Genomic DNA, 22,239 nt, shown 5'->3' with positions numbered 1-22,239 from the left:
CCGCCCCGCCGGCCGCACCTGCCGGGCGCCCCGCGGGCCCCGCGCGCGCTCTCGCCGCGGCCCCCCGGCCTGGAGCCCGCTGAGCCCCTCGTGCACCTTCCCGCGTGCTCCCATCCCCGCACCCACGCGCCGGCCGCCGAGCGAGCGGCGTCTGCGACCCCGGGTTTTAAGGGTCCTTTGGGCTCCTTGGGGCCACGAGGTCGGGGGAGGCAGCGGCGCCGCCCCCGGAGGTTCCTCTGAGATAACCGGCCCTTGTGCTTGAGATCCGGGGACCGAGGAGGGCACAGGCCTGGGCGGGGCAGCTCCCCCGGAACCGGGGCGGTGGAAGTGGTCCCTGGGAAGCGGCCAGGTATGTGGCCGAAGTCGGTGTAAATCCGACCTCCCCCACCCCACCCCCAGCCCCAGCGAGCGACCTGTGCTTCGTTCCAGAACTCCCGAGGGGTCCTGGCACTCGAGGGTCAGGAGGGCTCTCCAGGGTGGGAGGTCGCCAGGCCCCAAGGTCAAGGTGCTCCGGTCATGGGCAAGGAAGGAGGCTGACCCTGGGAGACCGTGATGTCTGGAGCAGGGGTATCCTGGCAGTGGGAATGCTGGCAGGTGGCCTTGAAGACGGGCAGTGCCCCTGTCTTCACAGGTGAAAAGCACGCTGAGCAGGACAGCAGTGGGCTGGTGAAACGCGAGGAACCGTGCTGAGCGCAGCTGGCCTCCAACATCCTGCACATCCACAAGCCAGTGAGAAAGTGTGGGTGGGTTTGATAAGCGTCGATAGGGGAACTGGGCATCTAGCCACAGAACAGATGGTTTTAAATTCGTGCTTGGTACTCACCTGTGAGATTACCTCCCAAATTGGGTTAATTAGAACATTTAGGGGAAATGGGAAAACAGGGTTAAACGAACATTCAGCAAGTCTCAGAGAACTTTCCTGAACACAGACAAAACCACTCACGAGGGAAAGCCCGGACCCCCAGACCTGGGCACGTGTCTGGCCCGCACACCCCTCTGGCTCTCTCAGTTAACAGGATGGGGCCCCTGAGGCGACTCCTCCAGCCCCTGCTGTCCGAGACCAGGGTTCTCCTTCCCGCCCCGCGCCCCAGCCCAGGGTCACCTGCCCCTCTCCAGCCCAGCAAGCTGCGCAGTGAGCGTGAGAACGGAAATCGGATTCCGCCATACCCTGCTCAGAGCCCTGCTGGCTTCTCATCGCACGGGGTGGGTCAGAGAGCCCCGGCCGCCCCCTGCCTCTCCCCCAGCCTTCCTTCCGCGCCTGCCTCGTGCTCCATCCTGGCGTCCTCCTCCCCACTGCCGCATCTGCTGTTTCTGATGCCTTCCAGTTGCCCGCTTCCCGTGGTCGGTTTCTCCTCCATGCCCCATGCCTGCTGTTGAACTCAGCTTTGTCTGAGCCTCCTTCCCGCTGCCCTGTGAGTGCCCTGAGGACAGGGTGTTTGCACCCCTGCCCTTCTGCATTCGAGGTGGGAGACCGCTGGATGGAGGCGTGGGAGGAACTGACCAGCTCTCCACACATGCCTGTCCCACACGTATTCCCTGCATCCTCAGGACCAGTCCAGGGCACCCAGGCTGCAGGCTCCCGCCTCTGATGCGCCAACGCCCCTGACCCCTCCCTACCTTCGAGCATGGCCCTAAGGATCCGGAATCACCTGCAGAGAACTGCCCTGCAGACCAAGGCCGGGGTGGCGGGCAAGGAGGCCGGTAGAAGCTCACCCCTGTCTCCCCACAGCACAGGGCAAGCCTGGACCTAGGACAGAGCACCCACCCACCCGACCAGCTCTGCTGGCACCTCCTGGTGAAGCCCCGTCCCGGGAGGACTCACCCCCTGGAAGGGGGGCCTGGGAGGAGCCCCAGCCCTTCAGCTGGGCCTGCGTGTGCACCCAGAGTACGTCCTGGGGCTTCAGCTCTGCCTCCCTAACTGAGCCCTCTGCAGAGATGGGCCCAAGGAGACTGGAATGTGTTGGTTCTTTCGGGAAGAGACCAGATCCCCCCACCAGGTCTCCAGAGGGGCTGCCCCTGCAGTCCGGGCTTCTTAAGGAATGCTAGAATTTTTCTAACGCCTAAAGTTAATATTTTACTTTCTGTGAACAAGAAAAGGTACTGTCTCTGAGTCACTCTGAATGTTGTTCAGATCCTGCAGAATTTTTAAAATAGTGGGCAGCGTGGACACCAGCCATGTGCCCCGTGTCCATCACTGCTGTGGGCTATCCACTCTCCCTGGGCTCAGCAGGCACATCATGGGTGCCCCCCAGGAAAGCTGTTTCCCTGGCAGGCCTGAAAGGCAGCCTCAGAAGCAGCTTCTGGCTGAACAGGAGTGGCTCTGGCTGCCCTCGCTGGCATCAGGGCACACGGGCCGCTCCCCACTTTCACCACCACTGAGGTCAGTGTGCCTGAGGGTCTGCTTGGGCGCGGGCAGGCAGCAGAAACGGCTGTGCAGAGGGTTGTGGCAAGTGGGAGGAGGGAGCAGGTCTGGCGTCTAAGGCAGGGAAGGGGCAGCCCCGCAGGGATCTTGGGAAGGCAGTGCAGAAGAGGAGGCAGGGCACGGCTGGGAGAGGCAGGAAACCGTGCTTGCAAGGGCAGGCGCCTGGGCCTGGCTCCTGCTCCTGGACAGGAGGGACAGTGCACAGGGCAGGGGCACCTCCCGGCCCTCCAGGAGAAGTCCAGAGCAGCGGGAGAGGCTGGCCGTGGCTGCAGGTGGTGGGGCCTCGAGGACTTGGGGCTGGGACCCTGGGGTCAGGCGGCCGTCTACCTCCACCAGAAGCTGGAGGGCCAGCAGGTCAGTGGGGGAGAAACCGCAGCCCCGGACATGCAGTGGGGAGAGGGCGGCAGAGAGCAGAGGCTCCCACAGCCTGAGTGGACTTTGGACTCCCGCAGGAGGGGCCCTTCCGCCAGGGCTCTGTGCTGCAGCCCCAGCGCCAGGGGCCAGGTCCAGCTGAGACGGGCGCGTGTCCCCCCACGTGTCCTGCGCCCAGGAGTGCGCTCCTGCCCCCGCCCTCTGTCCCAAGCACCCCTCCTTGCACCGGGGCTCCGGCCCCAAAGCCCCAGGCTCCCCACCGCGTGTGCCCAGAGCTGTGATTGTGAGGCCTAGGTGGATCTCGTGGTCGGCGTGGACATGCCACGTTCATGACCCTGAATTCAACGTAAACACTTGCACCGGCCGTGTGTGGGAGCCACACTCCCTCTCGGGTCCCTTCACACTGGAACCAACCGGGAGGAACCTCGCTTCCTCGCTCCCACTGCCTGAGCAACCTTCCAAGGCCAGCGCCTCCCCCCGGGCCCGTCACTGCATCCCAAGCTTCAGGTGTCTTGGTCCGTACCACCTCAGCATCACCGCATGGTCCGCTGAAGCGGGGCCTGGAAACTTCGATGAGCTGCTGGAAGGGAGCACCAGGCTGCCAACCAGGCGCCGGCCAGGTTAACAAAGCCAGCCGCGGGCGCACTTGAAGCAGAGACGGACAGATGCCGCAGTACTCGTGGTCCAGCCTGAAAAGCGCCCCAGAGCTTGTGTACGAGCCTCGAGGTTTGGGCTGTGAGAGGAGGAGGCTCATGACATCTCCCATCAGGGGGACTGCCAGCTGTGGGGGGCACCAAGGCGGTGGACGGGAGCTGTGGCCATGGGGTGGTGCTCTCCCCTGCCAGACCAGGTCCCATCTCCTCGATCATAAGCGAGGTAAATGTCGGTGGTCTGGCAGGCTGGCTAGGACTCCATGAGACACGGCGTGCTGCCCCAAAGCTGCTTCTAACGCCCTGGTGTGCGAGGCATGTGGAGGGCCCACACACAGCAAGCCACCTGCCCAGCTCCTGGCTGAGGAGGCTCTCCTTGAGTGTGAGGATGCCGTCTTGGGTGGTGAGGGAGAAGGGGTCCTGCCGTGCAGGTCCTCTTGAGATGCGTCCCGTGGGTGAGTTCAGCAAAAGCCTGGAACTCGTGAGTTATTTGCTGAGTCCGGATGACAGGGACACTTACGGATGGAACTGTGCCCCAGCCCTGCTGGTCACGTGCTGTGGCCCCGACCCCGTATACCACCAAGTGTTTCCTTGTCTGGAGAGAGGTGAGGTCAGCAAGGTGGGCCCTGACCGTGACCGGTATCCTCATAAGAGGAGAGGATGTGGGCAGAGATCAGTGAAGCTGAGGGCTTCCAGCATCCCTCAGGGTGAAGGGAGAAACCAGGACGGAGTTCCCCCCTCACAGCTCAGTAGGCGCCCCGTGCCGCCCCCGTGGCCTCAAGAACCGAGCCGCCAAACGTCCGTTCTGTAAGCCAGCCAGTCTGCGGTGCTTTGATATGGCAATGCTAGAAAGCCAATACAGAGGGCAACTGTGAGCGTGCTGAAGGTAAGACCAGAGAGTGATCTCAGAAGTAAAGCAAAGAGACTTGCAGCTCCGGCGTTACCCGTGACAAGCCTCCCCAGACCTGCTGCCGCAGGACTTGCAGAGACAAGACATGGAGCCGACCCATGAGGAAGCCGCCGCAGGCCCGGAAAGCCGCTCTCAGAACCTTAGCGCGTCGGTCCTGACACCCACACCGGCCCGCCTGAGACAGGGCCCTCACGGGGGACACCCTCTGGAGGAACACAAAGCAGGAGGCCCGTGGGCCTGGGCTGCTGAGGCCAGGGGCTCAGGCCCTGCTGGAGCTGCACACTCGGTCGCTCAGTCGTGTCCCACCGAGCGAGCTGAACTGTTGCGGTCGGACCGTAAAGAGGGCTGAGCTCTGAAGAATTGATGCTTTCGAACTGTGGTGCTGGAGAAGACTTGAGACTTCCTCGCACTGCAAGGAGATCCAACCAGTCAATGCTAAAGGAAACTAACACGGACTGTCCGTTGGAAGAACTGATACTGTAACCGAAGCTCCAGTACTTTGGCCATCTGGTGCAAAGAGCTGACTCATTGGAAAAGACCCTGATTCTGGGAAAGATTGAGGTCAGGAGAAGGGGACGACAGGATGAGATGACTGGATGGCCTCATTGACTAAACAGACGTGAGTTTGAGCAAACTCTGGGAGATGGTGAAGGACAGGGAAGCGTGGTGTGCTGCAGTCCACGGGTCACAAAAAGACATGACTTAGGGACTGAACAAGAGCAAGCAACAATCACATCAAAACTAAACAGAGAAAACTGGCCACTTTTTTAAAATCACTTGCCAGAGTGGATGAAGAAAACCAAGTCCAGCTGTTGCCTAATCCCAGTTACTGATTTTCTGTCACTGGGTTTGGATGTAACCTCATTACACAACAATTGACAACTAATACGAGCTACAAAGTCAGAGTGTGGCAAGATTGAAGAAGAAATGAGGAAATAAGCCTGCGCTAAACAATACTAGGCATGGACAGTGAGATGCAACCACAGACAAACCCGATTTTAAAGTCAAAAGGAGACACTGCAACTGACTTCGCCAACACATTCAAAGCTTAAATCAAATACAAAATATTCTCTTAAAAATTAAACTTATCAAAACTCCCTCAGTCAGGGGATTCCCTAGCGATCCAGTGGTTCAAGACTGCGCACTTCCAACACGGGATGTGGGTCCCCTCCCTGGTTGAGGAGGTAAGATCTTGCAAGCCATGAGGCCAGAAAACCACTAACACAAAGCAGAAAACTCAAGAAACAATAGAATGCCCAAATAGCCCAATAACGGCAAAGAAAGTGAATTACCAGTGTAAAGAGCTACCCCCATTCAGAAATGCAGATGGCTTAAAGAAAAGTTCTATCAAACATTTAACAAGTAGGTAATCCAAATCTTGTAAAAGTATTTCAGGTAATTAAGAAGTAGGAAGGCTACCCAAATAATCTTGAGACATCAAATCCAGATGTTACGATGAAATTGTTAAAAATACAGACTAGTCATATTGAGAAACAGAAATATGAGATTGTCAAATAAAACATTAACAAATCAAATCTATCAATATGTATCAAAAATAATTGCACCAAATTAAGTTTATTTCAGGGAAGTAAGAGTGATGTATCATTAGAAAACATTAACGTTGAACACGTTAACAATGAATGAAAAATTTTCACTGAATCATCACAATAAATGCAAGAAACGTTCATAAAACCTAACAAACATTTTTTTTTCCATGAAGAGGAAATCCACATAATAGAAAATTCAATCATCTTGAAGTGGACAATTCAGGGGCTTCTGGTACATTTGGTGCTATGCAACTATCACACTCTGCAACTCTAGACCATTTTCATCACCCTAAGAGCTGACTGTGGCTCAAACCGTGAACTCCCATCGCAAAATTCAGCCTTAAACGAAAGAAAGTAGGGAAAACCACTAGACCCTAAGAGCTGACTGTGGCTCAGACCGTGAACTCCCCATCGCAAAATTCAGCCTTAAACGAAAGAAAGTAGGGAAAACCACTAGACCCTAAGAGCTGACTGTGGCTCAGACCGTGAACTCCCCATCGCAAAATTCAGCCTTAAACGAAAGAAGGTAGGGAAAACCACTAGATGACTCAGGTATGACCTAAATCAAATCCCGTATGATTATACAGTGGAAGTGAGAAATAGATTCAAAGAATCAGATCTGGTAGACAGAGTGTGTGAAGAATTATGGGTGGACATTCATAACATTGTGCAGGAGGTGGTGACCAAAACCATCCCAAGAAAAAGAAATGCAGAGAAAGCAAAACGGCTGTCTGAGGAGGCCTTATAAATAGCTGAGAAAAGAAGAGAGGCATAAGGCAAAGGAGAAGCGGAAAGATACGCCCATCTCAATGCAGAGTTCCAAAGAAGAGCACAGAGAGAGAAGAAATCAGTGTGCAGAAAGAGGAATCGACCAACAGAATGGGAAAGACGAGGTCTCTTCAGGAAAATTAGAGACACCAAGGGAACACCTCACGCAAAAATGGGCACAAAAAGGGCAGAAACAGGACTGAAAAGAAGCAGAAGACACGAAGAAGAGATGGCAAGGATACACAGAGCTATACACAGAAGATCTCAGTGATCCAGGTAACCACGATGGCACAATCAGTCACCCGGAGCCAGACATCCTGGAGTGCAAAGTCAAGTCGGCTTTAGGAACCGTCACTACGAACAAGGCTAGCGGAGGTGATGGGATTCCAGCTGAGATATCTCAAATCCAAAAAGATGATGCTGTGAAAGTGCTGCACTCAATATCCCAGCACATTTGGAAAACTCAGCAGTGGCCACAGGACTGGAAAAGGTCAGCTTTCATTCCAATCCCAAATAAAGGCAATGCCAAAGAATGCTCAAACTACCTCACAATTGCACTCATCTCACACGCTAGCAAAGCGATGCTCAAAATTCTCCAAGCTAGGCTTCAACAGTATGTGAACCGAGAACTTCCAGATGTTCAAGCTGGATTTAGAAAAGGCAGAGGAACCAGAGATCAAATCGCCAACATCCATTGGATCACAGAAAAAGCAAGAGAGTTCCAGAAAAACAACCTGCTTCTTTGACTACACCAAAACCTTTGACTGTGTGAGTCACAACAAACTGTGGAAAATTCTTCAAGAGAAGGGAATACCAGACCACCTTACCTGCCTCCTGAGAAACCTGTATGCAGATCAAGAAGCAACAGTTAGAATCCGACATGGAACAATGGACTGGTTCCAAACTGGGAAAGGAGTACGTCAGGGCTGTGTACTGTCACCCTGCTCGTTTAACTTCTATGCAGAGTACATCATGAGAAATGCTGGGCTGGAAGAAGTGCAAGCTGAAGTCAAGGTTGCTGGAAGAAATATCAATACCCTCAGATATGCAGATGACACCACCCTTATGGCAGAAAGCAAAGAAGATCTGAAGAGCCTTTTGATGAAAGTGAGAGAGGAGAGTGAAAAAGTTGGCTTAAAGCTCAACATTCAGAAAACGAAGATCATGGCATCCGGTCCCATCACTTCATGGAAAACAGATGGGGAAACAGAGGAAACAGTGGCTGACTTTCTCTTCTTCGGCTCCCAAATCACTGGTGACGGTGACTGCAGCCGTGACATTAAAAGATGCCTGCTCCTGGAAAGAACAGCTATGGCCAATCTAGACAGCAGATTAGAAAGCAGAGATGTTACTTTGCCAACAAAGGTCCATATGGTCAAAGCTATGGTTTTTCCAGTAGTCATGTACGCATGTGAGAGTTGGATCATAAAGAAAGCTGAGAGCTGAAGAGTTGTTGCTTTTTTAAAAAATTGATTTGTTTTTTAATTGAAGGATAACTGCTTAATAGAATTTTGTTGTTTTCTGTCAAACTTCAACATGAATCAGCCATACATATGTCCCCTCCCTCTTGAACCTGCCTCCCAGCTCCCTCCCCTTCCCACCCCTCTAGGTTGATACAGAGCCCCTGTTTGAGTTCCCTAAGACATACAGCAAATTCCCATTGGCTGTCTGTTTTACACATGGTGGCGTGAGCTTCCGTGTTACTCTGTCCATACAGCTCACCCTCTCCTGCCCTCTCCGTGTGTCCATAAGTCTGTCCTCTCCTGTGCTGCCCTGCAAATAAGTTATTCGGTACCATCTTTCTAGGTTCGCATGTATGCATTAGTATACGATATTCATCTTACTCTTTCTGACTTACTTCATCCTCTGTAATGGGCTCTAGGTTCATCCACCTCATTAGAACTGACTCAAATGTGTTCCTTCTATGGCCGAGTAACATTCCACTGTGTATACGTACCAAAGCTTCTTTATCCATTCATTCGCCAATGGACATCTAGGTTGCTTCGACACTCTAGCTATTGTGAATAGCGCTGCAGTGAACATTGGGGTACGTATCCTTTTCCATGTTGTTTCCTCAGGATGTATGCCTAGGAGTGGGATTGCTGGGGCATAGAGTGGTTTATTCCTAGCTTTTAAAGGATGCTCCATCCTGTCTTCCATAGTGGTTGTATCAATTTACATTGCCACCAACAGTGAAAGAGGGTTCTTTTTTCTCCACAACCTCTCCAGCATTTATTGTTTGTAGACTTTTTGATGATGGCCATTCTGACCAGGAGGAGAAGGGGATGACCAAGGATGAGATGGCTGGATGGTATCACCGACTCGATGGACGTGAGTTTGAGTGAACTCCGGGAGTTGGTGATGGACAGGGAGGCCTGGCGTGCTGCGATTCATGGGGTCGCAAAGAGTCGGACACAACTGAGCGAGTGAACTGAACTGAGCTGATTCTGACCACTGTGAAGTGATATCTCATGGTAGTTTTGATTTGCACTTCTCTGATAACGAGTGATGCTGAGCGTCTTTTCAGGTGTCTGTTAGCCATCTGTATGTCTTCTTTGGAGACATGTCTTTTTCCCACCTTGGATCGGGTTGTCTGTTTTTCTGGTATTGAGTTGTATGAGCTGCTTGTATATTTCGGAGATTAACCCTTTGTCAGTTGTTTCATTTGCTATTATTTTCTCCCATTCTGAGGATTGTCTTTTCACCTTCCTTATAGTTTCCTTTGCTGTGCAAAATCTTTTAAGTTTAATCAGGTCCCACTTGTTTACTTTTGCTTTCATTTCCATTACTCTAGGACGTGGGTCATAGAGGATCTTGCTTTGATTTATGTCATCGAGTGTTCTGCCTATGTTTCCCTTTAAGAGTTTTATAGTTTCTGGTCTTACATTTAGGTTGTTAATCCAATTAGTTCGTCTTTGTGTATGGTGTTAGGAAGTGCTCTAATTTCATTCTTTCACATGTGGCTGTCCAGTTTTCCAAGTACCACTTATTGGAGAGGCTGTCTTTGCCCCATTTTATATTCTTGCCTCCTTTGTCAAAAATAAGGTACCCATAGGTGCATGGGTTTATTTCTGGGCTTTCTATCTGATTCTGTTGGTCTATATTTCTGTTTTTGTGCCAGTACCATACTGTCTTGATGGCTGTAGCTTTGTAGTATAATCTGAAGTCAGGAAGGTTGCTTCCTCCAGCTCCATTCTTTCTCAACACTGCTTTGGCTATTCAGGGTCTTTTGTGTTTCCACATGCACTGTGAAATTTTTTGTTCTAGTTCTGTGAAAAGTGCCACTGGTAATTTGATAGGGGTCGCGTTGAATCTGTAGATTGCGTTCGGTAGTATAGTCGTTTTCACAGTATTGACTCTTCCTGCCCAGGAACATGGAATCTCTCTCCATCTGTTTATCTTGTCTTTCATTTCTTTAATCAGGGTCATAATTTTCTGTGCACAGCTCTTTTGTCTCCCTAGGTGGGTTTCTTCCTAGATGTCTTATTCTTTTTGTTGCAGTGGTGAACAGGATCGACTCTTTAGTTTCTCTTTCTGACTTTTCCTTGTTCGTATATAGGAGCGCGAGTGATTTCTGTGTATTGGTTTTGTATCCTGTGACTTTGCTAAATTCACTGATGAGCTCTAGTAACTTTCTGATGGTGTCCTTAGGGTGTTCTGTGTACAGCATCATGTCATCTGCAAACAGTGAGAGCTTTGCTTTTTCTTTTCCAGTCTAGATTCCTTGTATTTCTTTTTCTTCTCTGAATGCTGTAGCTAGGACTTCCAAAACTACGTTGAATAAGAGTGGTGGGAGTGGACGCTCTTGTCTTGTTCCTGATCTCAGGGGGAATGCTTTCGGTTTTTCACTATTGAGAATAGTGTTTGCTGTGGGCTTGTCATATATGGCCTTTATTGTGTAGGTAGGTTCCCTCTAGGCCCATTTTTTGAAGAGTTTTAATCAAAAATGGGTGCTGAATTTTATCAAAGGCTTTTTCTGCATCTATTGAGATTATCATTTGGTTTTTAATCTTTCAATTTGTTAATATGATGTATCACATTGATTGATTTGCATATATTAAAGAATCCTTGCATCCCTGGAATAAACCCAACTTGGTCATGGTGTATGAGCTTTTTAATGTGTTGTTGAATTCTGTTTGCTAGAATTTTGTCGAGGATTTTTGCATCTATGTTCGTCAGTGATATTGGCCTGTTGGTTTCTTCTGTGTGTGTGTTGTCTTTGTCTGGTTTTGGTATCAGGGTGCTGGTGGCCTCGTAGAATGAGTTTGGAAGTGTTCCTTCCTCTGCAATGTTTTGAAAGATTCTTAGAAGAATAGGCATTAGATCTTCTCTAAATGTTTGATAGAATTCAACTGTGAAGCCATCATGTCCTGGGCTTTTGTTTTTTGGGAGATTTTTTATCAGTTTTTATTTCAATGCTAGTAGTTGGGTCATCATAATCTCTATTTCTTCCTGGTTCAGTCGTGGGAGAGACTGCACTTTCCTAAGAATCTGTCCATTTCTGCCAGGTTATCCATTTTATTGTCATATAGTTGTTCATAATAGCCTCATTTTTTTATTTATATACAAATTTATTTATAGTGTGCTAAGAATTTTCTTAGTCAAGTGAATTCTGAGATATTTTAAATCAGAATACAAGATAATGTGTACAGAAAGTTTTGTTTTGTGAACAAGTCAGCTGTTAGATCTCTGAAACAAATTTGCTTGGAAAGTATCTGATTCTCACTCACTAGCCATATATATATGGGCTGGTCTTTTGACTCCTCTACAATATAGATTCCCTATTTATAACTAAACAAATGATGGAGGTCATTTTGATAATGGATCATCAAACTTTAAAGTTTTGCCAAGGAATTATGAAGCCTTGAAATATTTAGCACATCTTGGCCTTGGCTTCTTGATCTGGCTAAAACTGAAGGTCTGAGATGAAATGGTATTTTGTACTTTCCTTGAAATAGATATCCTATTAATAGACACCATTATCAAAGAAAATAGACCCAGTAACGGCAAAACAAAAATATAAAATTCCCCATGATTTTCTTGAGAGTAGGGATTACATGCCAGTAGACATGTGAAGAAGTGAAGTGAAGTCGCTCAGTCGTGTCCGACTCTTTGCGACCCCATGGACTGTAGCCTGCCGGGCTCCTCCATCCATGGGATTTTCCAGGCAAGAGTGCTGGGGTGGGGGCCGTTTCCTTCTCCAAAGAGTCTCTTATCGTCCTTTGAATTTCATTGTCTGTTGTAACCTCTCCTTTTTAATTTCTAATTTTGTTGATTTGATTCTTCTCATTTTTTCTTGATGAGTCTGGCTAAAGGTTTGTCAATTTTGTTTACCTTCTCGAAGAACCAGCTTTCACTTTTATTAACCTCAACTATGGTTTCTTTCATTTCTTTTCCATTTACTCCTGCTCAGATCTTTATGATTTCTTTCCTTCTGCTAATTTTTGGGGGTGCTTGTTCTCCTTTTGCCAGTTGTTTTCGGTGTGAGGTTAGCTTGTCTGTCTGACGCTTTTCTTGTTTCCAAAGGTGGGATCGTGTTGCTGTAAACTTCCCTCTTAGGGCTGCTTCTGCTGCGTCCCACAGGTTTTGACTTGTTGTGTTTTCCTTGCCATGTGTTTCTAGGCATTTTCTGATTGCCCTTTTGATTTTTTCAGTAACCTGGTTGTTATTTAGAAATGTATTATTTAATCTCCATGTGGTTTTTTTTTTTTTTTACAGTTTTTTCTTGTAATTGATATCAAAAGTGGTCAGGAAAGATGCATCGATACTATTTCAATTTTGCACAATGCAAAAGCATTGTGGTCAGAAAAGATGCTTGATACTATTTCAATTTTCTTAAATTTACTAAGGTTTGATTTGTGACCCAAGTATGGTCTATCCTGGAGAATGTTCCATGTGCACTTGAGAAGAAGGTGGATTCATTTGCATTTGGATGGAAAGGCTTGAAGATATCGATGAGATCCGTCTCATCTAATGTATCATTTAAGACTGTTTTTCCTTAGTAATTTTGTTTTGATGATCTGTCCATTGGTGTGAGTGGGGTGTTAGAGTCTCCTACCATTATTGTAGGAAGGAAATGGCAACCCACTCCAGTGTTCTTGTCTGGAGAATCCCAGGGATGGGGGCGCCTGGTGGGCTGCCGTCTCTGGGGTCACACAGAGTAGGACACGACTGGAGCGACTCAGCAGCAGCAGCAGCACACTCAATTACTCCTTCTATGTCCGCTCAGCTCAGTTCAGTTCAGCGCAGTCGCTCAGTCGTGTCCGACTCTTTGCAACCCCATGAATCGCAGCACACCAGGCCTCCCTGTCCATCACCAACTCCCGGAGTTCACTCAGACTCAAGTCCATGGAGTCAGTGATGCCATCCAGCCATCTCAGCCTCGGTCGTCCCCTTCTCCTCCTGCCCCCAATCCCTCCCAGCATCAAAGTCTTTTCCAATGAGTCAACTCTTCGCATGAGGTGGCCAAAGTACTGGAGCTTCAGCTTTAGTTAGCATCGTTCCCTCCAAAGAAATCCCATTCCCTCCAAAGAATGTCCATTGAGTCGGTGATGCCATCCAACCATCTCATCCTCTGTTGTCCCCTTCTCCTGCCTTCAATCTTTCCCAGCATCACGGCCTTTTACAATGAGTCAGTTCTTCGCATCAGGTGGCCAAAGTATTGGAGTTTCAGCTTCAACATCAGCCCTTCCAGTGAATATTCAGGACTGATCTCCTTTAGGATGGACTGGTTGGATCTCCTTGCTGTCCAAGGGACTGTCAAGAGTCTTCTCCAACACCACAGTTCAAAAGCATCAATTCTTTGGTGCTCAGCTTTCTTTATAGTCCAAATCTCACATCCATACATGACCACTGGAAAAAATCATAGCCTTGACTATATAGATCTTTGTTGGCAAAATAATGTCTCTGCTTTTGAATATGCTGTCTTGGTTGGTCATAAATTTTCTTCCAAGGAACAAGCGTCTTTTAATTTCATGGCTGCTGTCACCAACTGCAGTGATTTTGAAGCCCCCAAAAATAAAGTCTGACACTGTTTCCACTGTTTCCCCATCTACTTGCCATGAAGTGATGGGGCCGGATGCCATGACCTGGTGCATAGATATTTACAATTGTTATGTCTTCCTTTTGGATTGATCTCTTGATCACTTTGTAGTGTCCTTCTTTATCTCTTGTAATAGTCTTTATTTTAAGGTCTATTTTGCCTGATATGAGGATTGCTTCTCCAGCTTTCTTTTGCTTTCCATTTGCATGGAATATATTTTCTCACCCTCTCACTTTCGGTCTATATGCGTCTTTAGGTCTAAAGTGGGTTTCTTGTAGACGGCATATATTTGGGTCTTGTTTTTATCTTCAGCCAGTCTGTGTATTTTGGTTGGAGCATTTAATCCATTTACATTTAAAGTAATTATTAATATATGTGTTCATATTGCAGCTTTCTTAATGGTTTTGCACTTGTTTTTGTAGGTCTTTTTCTTCTCTTGTGTCTCCTGACTATATAAGTCCCTTTAACATTTGTTGTAAAGCTGGTTTGGTGCTGCTGTATTCTCTTAACTTTTGCTTGTCTGAAAAGCTTTTGATTTCTCCATGAATCTTGAATGAGATCCTTGCAAGTTAGAGTAATCTTGGTTGTAGGTTTTCCCCTTTCAGTATTTAAACACATCCTGCCAGTCCCCTCTGGCCTGCAGAGTTTCTGCTGAAAGATCAGCTGTTAATTGTATGGGGTTTCCCTTGTATGTTACTTGTTGCTTTTCACTTGCTGCTTTTAATATTCTTTCTTTGTGTTTAATTTTTGTTAGTTTGATTAGCATAAGCCAGGGGCTGAGCACAGGGTGAGGATGGAGAGCCAGCAGGTGGGGGAAGGGGCCGCACAGCTGTGGTGCTTCCCCTGGTCTCAGACACGTCTGTCTGAGAAGCTGATGCTTCTGAGCTGTGGTTGGAGAAGACTCGCGAGAGTCCCCTGGACTGCAAGGAGATCCAGCCAGTCCATCCTGAAGGAGATCAGTCCTGAATATTCATTGGAAGCACTGATGCTGAAGCTGAAGCTCCAAAGCTTTGGCCACCTGATGCGAAGAGCTGACTCACTAGGAAAGAGCCTGAAGCTGGGAAAGACTGGAGGCAGGAGGAGGTGGTTGGATGGCATCTGCGACTCAGTGGACATGACTTTGCGCAAGCTCCGGGCGCTGGTGAGAGGCGAGGGAGCATGGCGTGCTGCAGTCCATGGGGTCGCCAGGAGTCAGACATGACTGAGCAAGCGGACAGAGCTGATGAGGAGCCCTGTGTCTGTGCAGCAGGCTCTCCGCATCTCCCCTAGCTCGCAGACCCTGACGACTTCAGATCGCTCTACAGGTGAGTATCTCCGTGAACTTGCTTATAGTCGTGATGGTGTTGTTCGCTCAATTGCGTCTGACCCCATGGGCTCCGTGGACTCTGGGGCCCCGTGGACTGTAGCACACCAGGCTGCCCTGTCCTTCACCATCTCCCAGAACTTGGTGAAACTCATGTCTGTTGAGTTGCTGATGCCCTCCAACCATCTCATCCTCTGTCGTCCCCTTCTCCTCCTGCCCTCAATCTTTCCCAGCATCACAGTCTTTTCTAGTGAGCTGGCTCTTTGCATGAGGTGGCCAAAGTATTGGAGCTTCAGCTTCAGCATCAGTCCTTCCAGTGGATAGTCAGGACTGATCTCCTTTAGGAAGGACTGGTTGGATCTCCTTGCAGTCCAAGGCACTCTAAAGAGTCTTCTCCAACACCACAGTTCACAAGCATCAGCTTCTCGGTGCTCAGCCTTCTTTATGGCCCAATAACCGAGTCCAGGCTCTGTGGTTTCGTGGCCTGTGTAATACCTTGTCTGAGTGGAGTCCTGCAGTGCCGAGCTCTTTGCGTCTGTTTCTCCTCACTTAGCAGGATGTGCTCACGGCTCATCCGTGTTGTGGCGTACGTCAGTGTATCACTCCTTTTTTTGGCTGGATAAAATTCTACTGTATAGACGTACATTTTGTTATCTTCCTCAGTTGATAGACATCTGAGCGGTTTCCACTTTGGGGGCCTATTTTCTTAGAGAATTCAGCACATTTATATTTAGTGTGATCACTGATACACAAGGACTTCCTCCCGCCAGCTCTGCTGCTTGCTTTCTCTTTGTCTTAGGTAGTTTCGGTCTGGGGAGGAGGGGACATAGACATACGCTTTTTGTTATCTTCTTGGCTGTTCCGTGCGTCACAAGCAGCATCTTAATTTACAGCAATCTAGTCTGAGTTAATGTGCACAGTCTCAATAGCTCACAAAACTGTGCTCCTGCCTAGTCCCGTCCCCACCCCCATAGGTTGTTTTCGTCACAGATCACAAGTGTGTGGACCATGGGGTCCTGCCGGGGCCAGGGTCAGGGTGCGAAGGGGAGGAGGGGCCTCTCTGATGCACTTCCTTCATCACCTGACATCAAATCTCAACCCCACCCAGGGTCACACATGTCCATGGCAAAGAGCCCAGTGCCAAAAGGAAGGCAGGACGGAGCCAGAGCTGTCAGTCCCCCAGGACCAAAAGCCCTAACGGTTGCTTGTTTCTTCCCTCTGGTTCCCAAGAAAGAAGGCCTGGTTGTCGTAAGGAGGCATTTATTCGGAGTTTGCTTGGGGTTTGCGGCCCAGGTCCAAGCACTGGAACTGTGAGCTGCGGCCTACAGCTGCGGGCTCAGCGAGACAGCACGTGGCTTGCTGGCAGAACACGCTTCCCCAGGATCCGGGCCGGAGCTGGAAGAAGCTAAGTGAGTGTGGGTGGGGGACTGTGAAGCCCAAGGTTGCAGCTGGCCGCTGCTCACGGGTGTTGTTTTGAAAAGGGCTGGTGGGGTTCTTGAGTTTGATGCAGTGCAGAGAACTGCACGCACTCAGCGATGCAGGAAGTGTCTGCAGCACACCCACACCAGACCCCGGGCCGCGCTGTGGGCGCCTGGACCCCGGGCCGCGCTGTGCTCAGACGCTTCAGTCGTGTCTGACCCTTTGTGACCCCGTGGGCTGCAGCCCGCCAGGCTCCTCTGTCCATGGGATTCTCCAGGCAAGAATACTGCAGCGGGTTGCCATTTCCTCCTGCAACCTGGACCACAGCTACTCCGTTTTCACTTTTTACAAAAATCATGCTAAGTATGTCCCCTCCTGCCACCCTCCTCCCCCTCTGCCTCCTGCCTTCCGGCCTCCTTTTCCTCCCCCTCCCGCTGTGACAGGAGTCTGGGGGGTATGAGTGCCCCAGCACTGCGGCCCTGAAGACAGTTGACTCGGGACGGTCCTGCCTGCAGGGCGGAAGAGCAAGCGCTGTCCCCACAGCAACAGCTGGACCTCCTTCAGCAGGGCTCATCCGCAGGGAAGGAAAGACTGCGCTTCCCCGTGAGGGGGTGTTTGCCGAGAACTGGGCGGTGGCAGCCGAAGCGGGGCCTGCTCAGAGCCCCGCCGACTCGAGTCGCCAGGGCCTCGGCTCAGCGAGCAGAGCTCCTCTCCCAGCACAGGTGCCGCCGGAACCCCCAGACCCACCGGGGGCGGGAAGCCGGTTCTCCCCCGGGCCGCAGGGCGCTCCTGCAGGCCTGGATCCGCTCAGGATCTCCGGGCCCGGGAGTCATCGGGAGCAGACTGTGCTGCGAACCCTCAGGCACAGAACCAAAGGCAGAGAGCGGCCACGTCGGGTGGGGGGGCGGCACCGGCGCAGGCAACTGAGAAGGAGCGCGGGCCGCCGGCGGGGGGGGGGCGGGGGCGGGGCGGGGGCGGGCTCCGGGCCGCACGGAGGGCCCTGGCTCCCACCGGGAGCTCGCTCCGAGAGAGACCCAGAACGACCGGTGCGCAGGCACCGGGGTCCTGCCCAGAGGCATGTCCCACCCTGCGCCCTCTGGCGGGCGCAGCCTGCTGCGGACGCGGGAGTCTCTGCAGATGGCAAGTTGGAGCGAGGTCCTTAGGTGGGCTCGAGCCCCGCCAGCAGACGGCCTCGTGAGCAGAAGGGAACGCGCACGCAGGCGCAGAGAAGCCCCTGGCGAGGGAGGCGGGGAGAGCAGGGCCGTGGCGGCCGGCCCAGGGCCGGCCCAGGACCGCCCCAGGCCGCCGGGCACCTGGAAGCCAGAGGGCAGGAAGGGCTGCCCCGGAGCCGCTGGGGGCCTCGACCTCCGGTCAAAAGCATCACTTCTTTGGCTTTCAGCCTTCTTCACAGTCCAACTCTCACATCCCTACGTGACCACTGGGAAAACCATAGCCTTGACCAGATGGACCTTTGTGGGCAAAGTCATGTCTCTGCTTTCCAATATGCTGTCTGCGTTGGTCGTAACTTTCCTTCCAAGGAGTAAGCGTCTTTTAATTTCATGGCTGCAGTCACCATCTGCAGTGAGTTTGGAGCCCAAAAAATAAAGGCTGGCACTGTTTCCACTGTTTCCCCATCTATCTGCCATGAAGTGATGGGACCGGATGCCATGATCTTCGTTTTCTGAACGTTGAGCTTTATGCCTACTTTTTCACTCTCCTCTTTCACTTTCATCAAGAGGCTTTTTAGCTCCTCTTAACTTTCTGCCATAAGGGTGGTGTCATCTGCATATCTGAGGTGATTGCTGTTTCTCCCAGCAATCTTGATTCCAGCTTGTGCTTCTTCCAGCCCAGCGTTTCTCCTGATGTACTCTGCATAGAAGTTAAATAAGCAGGGTGACAGTATACAGCCTTGACATACTCCTTTTCCTGTTTGGAACCAGTCTGTTGTTCCATGTCCACTTCTAAGTGTTGCTTCCTGACCTGCATACAGATTTCTCAAGAGGCAGGTCTGGTGGTCTGGTATTCCCATCTCTTTCAGAATTTTCCACAGTTTATTGTGATCCACACAGTCAGAGGCTTTGGCATAGTCAATAAAGCAGAAATAGATGTTTTTCTGGAACACTCTTGCTTTTTCCATGATCCAGCGGATGTTGGCAATTTGATCTCTGGTTCCTCTGCCTTTTCTGAAACCAGCTTGAACATCAGGAAGTGCCGTCCAAAAGGACCTTCACGAGGTGAGAGGTGGACGGAGGGTGAGGAGCTGGCAGCTGCTTTTGGAAGTTTGGTACTTCTCGATTTCCTGGGTTGCTATCATAAGTTTGCATAATTTTTTATTAAGAACAGCACTATCTGAGCAGATTTAAAGAACACGGACAGACCTGGGAGCTGCAGGTGTGGAGCCTGCTGCCGGGCAGGACCGCAGGCCCTTCGGGATCCAGGGCCCACAGAAGGCCCTCCAGAAGCCCCTCTTTCTCACGGCTAAGTGTTGTTTTGTACCATTTCATTGATTCAAAAATCTTGAGAGAAAACCATCTTGAACTGGTGTGCTGGTTCCCTAGCGTATCCGAGCAGGCTCCTGCAGGGCCTTGGGGGGGCCACGTCCCCAGCCTGCCTCTTGTTTACAGACAAGCCTCAGCCTCCTAGGCCTTCCCTGGATTTCAAAGAGCAAATTTAACTGAAGTGACAGATGCAGAAACGAAAACAGTCAGCAAGGCAAAAGAAGAGCAGTTTGGGCGTGAAGCCGAGGACCTCGGGTTCTTCCTCCAAGGCTGCAGCTAGCGTCCTGAGCCCTGTCTCTGAGCCGTCATGCCCACGCTGAACGCCCCGCCCAGTGGGAGACGTGACACACCCTGCCGACCAGGAGATGCACCGCAGACCCCAGGCCCCTTGGAACAGGAAACCTGATCTCTGAGATTCCGGGAACGTCTCCCGGTTGCCTCACCCGCAGCCAATCCGAGAACCTGCAGAGGCTCAGCAGGCAGCCTGCAGCCCCCACCCCCAGGCTGCCCACTCCCCTTGGTGGGCTCCGTGCTGGGCACCCGACGACAAACGCTGCACTCTCCTTCACTGCGACTGGGGCCGTGGATGGGCTTACTGCACGTGGGCTGGAGGGCTCGGGCTCGCTTCCACAAGTCCAGGGTACCGCACTTGGGGAGCATAACAATGAGCCCGTGCGTCAGAGCTGGTGGAGATGCCAGGTGTGGAGAAGTCTGCGGGTGTGCGCTGGCCGCGTGCCCTCAGCTCAGCGCCGCAGGGCGCTCCGGGGGCGCCCTGCTCACAGGGCTTTCTGTGCACGTGGGGCTGCCCCCAGGACCTCTGCTCGAGTGCCCTTTCTGTGTTGATATCATGTAGAATCATTATCATTATTAAAATCAAAGTCATCATCTTTAAAGGCGTGGACAATTGTTTAAGACTTTATTTGTAAAGCCCTCCAGCTCACTAAGGTGCCTTAGACACAGCCGTAAACATCAGCGATTTAGTTGCTCATTGTTGCTCCTTGCATCCAAGACTTGGTTTTCTTTTTGCTTCGACGGTTCTTTCAGGGAGCTTGAGCGTAAGCGTTCGGAACCCTTGCATGCGGGAAACTGGCGTCTCCTGGCCGGCCCTGAAGGGCCCCTCGGCTGGGCACAGGACTCCAGCCGCATGCTCTTTCCCCGCAGCGTCTGGAGCTGCTGCTTGGCGGTGCGAGAAGTCTGCTGCCAGTGAGGCTACCATCCGTTTGTGGGCGATGGACTTGGACCTCCAGTGGCCCTTTGGCTGGGACTTGGACCTCCAGTGGCCCTTTGGCTGGGAATTGCTGTCACACTCCACGCATTCAGAAATGTGAACTGAGCGCTTCCCAGATGCTGGGGCCGCTCCAGTGGCTGGGCTCGTGGCCGGCAACAAGAGAGAGAGCCTGGGGGTGCAGAGAGCAGACCCCATGATGCCAGGTGCCGACGAGGGCAGGAAGGAGGCCAGGAAAGCGCAGCTCCGGGAGCACTCGGGGCATGCCGAACGTCCCTCTGCGGAGGGCCTCGAGGGCCGGGCAGCAGGGCCTCAGCAGGCGAGGCTGAGGGCCGCCCCGCCTCTCCGCTCTGCTGTCCTCTGTCCCCTGCGCAGCCAGCGGCCCCTCTAGCCGGCGGGTCGCGGCTTGGAGTTCCAGAGGACCCCGCTCCTCTGGGCCCTGCGCGCGCGCTGCCCGCCCTGCAGCGCTGCTGGAGACGGCTGCTCTGGGACTCGCCCTTCTCGCCTTCTCACCTGTTTGTCCCCAAGCACTGGGTTCCAGAAAAGCGCCTCTGCGTGCTCGTGCTGGCACCCTGGCCCCTCAGCCACGCCTTCCAACCAACCTGGCTGAGCGGAAAAGAGCGTGGTCTCTGTGGGCAATGGATTCTTCGGAACGCCACGCTGCTCTGGTTGTGCAGACAGAACTCCTCCTGCTGACACGGTGTTTCGGGCATGGGGGTCGAGTCGGGTGCAGAGTGGCCCTAGAATGGCAGCCCTTGTGGCCCAGGCATGCCTGCAACCGCAAGGGTCCCCGGCTGCTGTGTACTGGCCGCCTCTCCAGACCTGCTCCCCTCGGCCCCCTGAAGGAAGACCGCTCCTGCCGGGGGCAGGTGCACAGACACCAGCTGGCCTGGCGCTCCTCGGGCCCTTCCTGCCCGAGGCTCCGCTCTCCCTCACCCCCACACCTGGCACAGACACCCTCTGAGCCGCCCCACCGTCCGCTGCAGCCGCTCGCTCGCCCACCTGGGGACCCGCCCACCTGCAGAGCCCTCTACGCAGCTCCTGTTGCCTTCCCAGCCTTCCTCGGGGCTGGCCCTCCCAGAAAGCGGCCTCCTCTTTCCGTCACAGTCCATCCTGAGGGGCCCAGGTGGGCTGAGGACACAGGGCCTCTGACCAGGGGGCCAGATGGCAGGTCAGGGTTTGGCCAAAAGGGAGGAGGGTGGAAGAGGCCTCCAGCAGCACTGGGTGCCGTTGCAGTTGGTCTGCTGGGGGGCTAAGGGGCGAGGAAGCTTTCTCATGGCACAGAAGTTGCTTCTCCTTCTCAGGAAACGGGCGGTGGCGGTGCCTGGGGATGGCTGTGGCCGTGACTCGGGAATGAATGGGGGGAGACCCTGGGTTCCCCCGCCCCTACCCTGTCGGGCACGGAAGCGCTCCCACAGGCTTGGGAGAGCTGCTGTCTCCCCCGCAGACCCTTGCTGGGAGGGTCGATGAAGATTCCCCGGCCCTTAGACCCTCACTTCCCCATTTGAAGCTTAGATTGTTCAGTGAGATGAGAGCTGAGCCTTCTGGGAGGCGCTGAGCACCCGAGGAACCAAGGCCACCGAAGGTGCTGACCACGCAGGAGCTGGGGACGCCACCAGCTCCCCGGGCCTGGGGGTGGGGGGTGGGCACCAGTGGGCATCGGGGCTTGGGAAAGGGTCTCTTCCTCGGGTGGGCAGACAGGGGCGGATGAGCCAGAGTCTGCCGGCCGCTCCCAGCAGGGCCCACATCCAGATGACGTCCCTGGAAAGTGCTGTCCCCTGCGTCCCCGCTCCTCCAGGAGGCCTTTCACACGGCCACTGCCGATCTCTGCTCCCGTTCTCAACTCCTAGGTTCTGCTAAGATAAACTTCCGCTTTCCTTCCAGATGGTTATCCGGCATTTCTGGCCCATCCGTGTCCTTCTACCTGAGTCCTGTGGAAAGCTGCTGCCGTCCGGAGTGGAACACGGACCCCAGGGCTTACAGCCTTGATGTACTCCTTTTCCTATTTGGAACCAGTCTGTTGTTCCATGTCCATTTCTAACTGTTGCTTCCTGACCTGCATACAGGTTTCTCAAGAGGCAGG

The 22,239-nt window shown here is 52.3% G+C and overlaps 1 protein-coding gene across 3 annotated transcripts; it reads left to right on the top strand.

Annotated features, from left to right (window-relative positions):
- On the top strand, positions 96 to 22,201 carry LOC108636246. Of its 3 annotated transcripts, none has more exons than XR_001918234.1 (2): positions 96 to 2,380; positions 22,041 to 22,201. XR_001918234.1 is itself a non-coding variant. In XM_018049870.1 (2 exons), exons 1-2 carry the CDS (start codon positions 20,795 to 20,797, stop codon positions 22,195 to 22,197), a joined length of 645 nt encoding a protein of 214 aa, XP_017905359.1. In that variant the 5' UTR covers positions 20,405 to 20,794; the 3' UTR covers positions 22,198 to 22,201. The 3 variants fall into 3 exon arrangements, 1 of the variants encoding a protein (XP_017905359.1); XR_001918235.1 differs by lacking the exon at positions 96 to 2,380 and adding an exon at positions 15,879 to 16,423; XM_018049870.1 differs by lacking the exon at positions 96 to 2,380 and adding an exon at positions 20,405 to 21,282.

Source organism: Capra hircus, chromosome 6, assembly GCF_001704415.2.
Source record: "Capra hircus breed San Clemente chromosome 6, ASM170441v1, whole genome shotgun sequence".
NCBI classification, from domain to species: Eukaryota; Metazoa; Chordata; class Mammalia; order Artiodactyla; family Bovidae; genus Capra; species Capra hircus.
The sequence above is the reverse complement of the archived record's forward strand: the minus strand, read 5'-3'. Positions and strand labels throughout refer to the sequence as shown.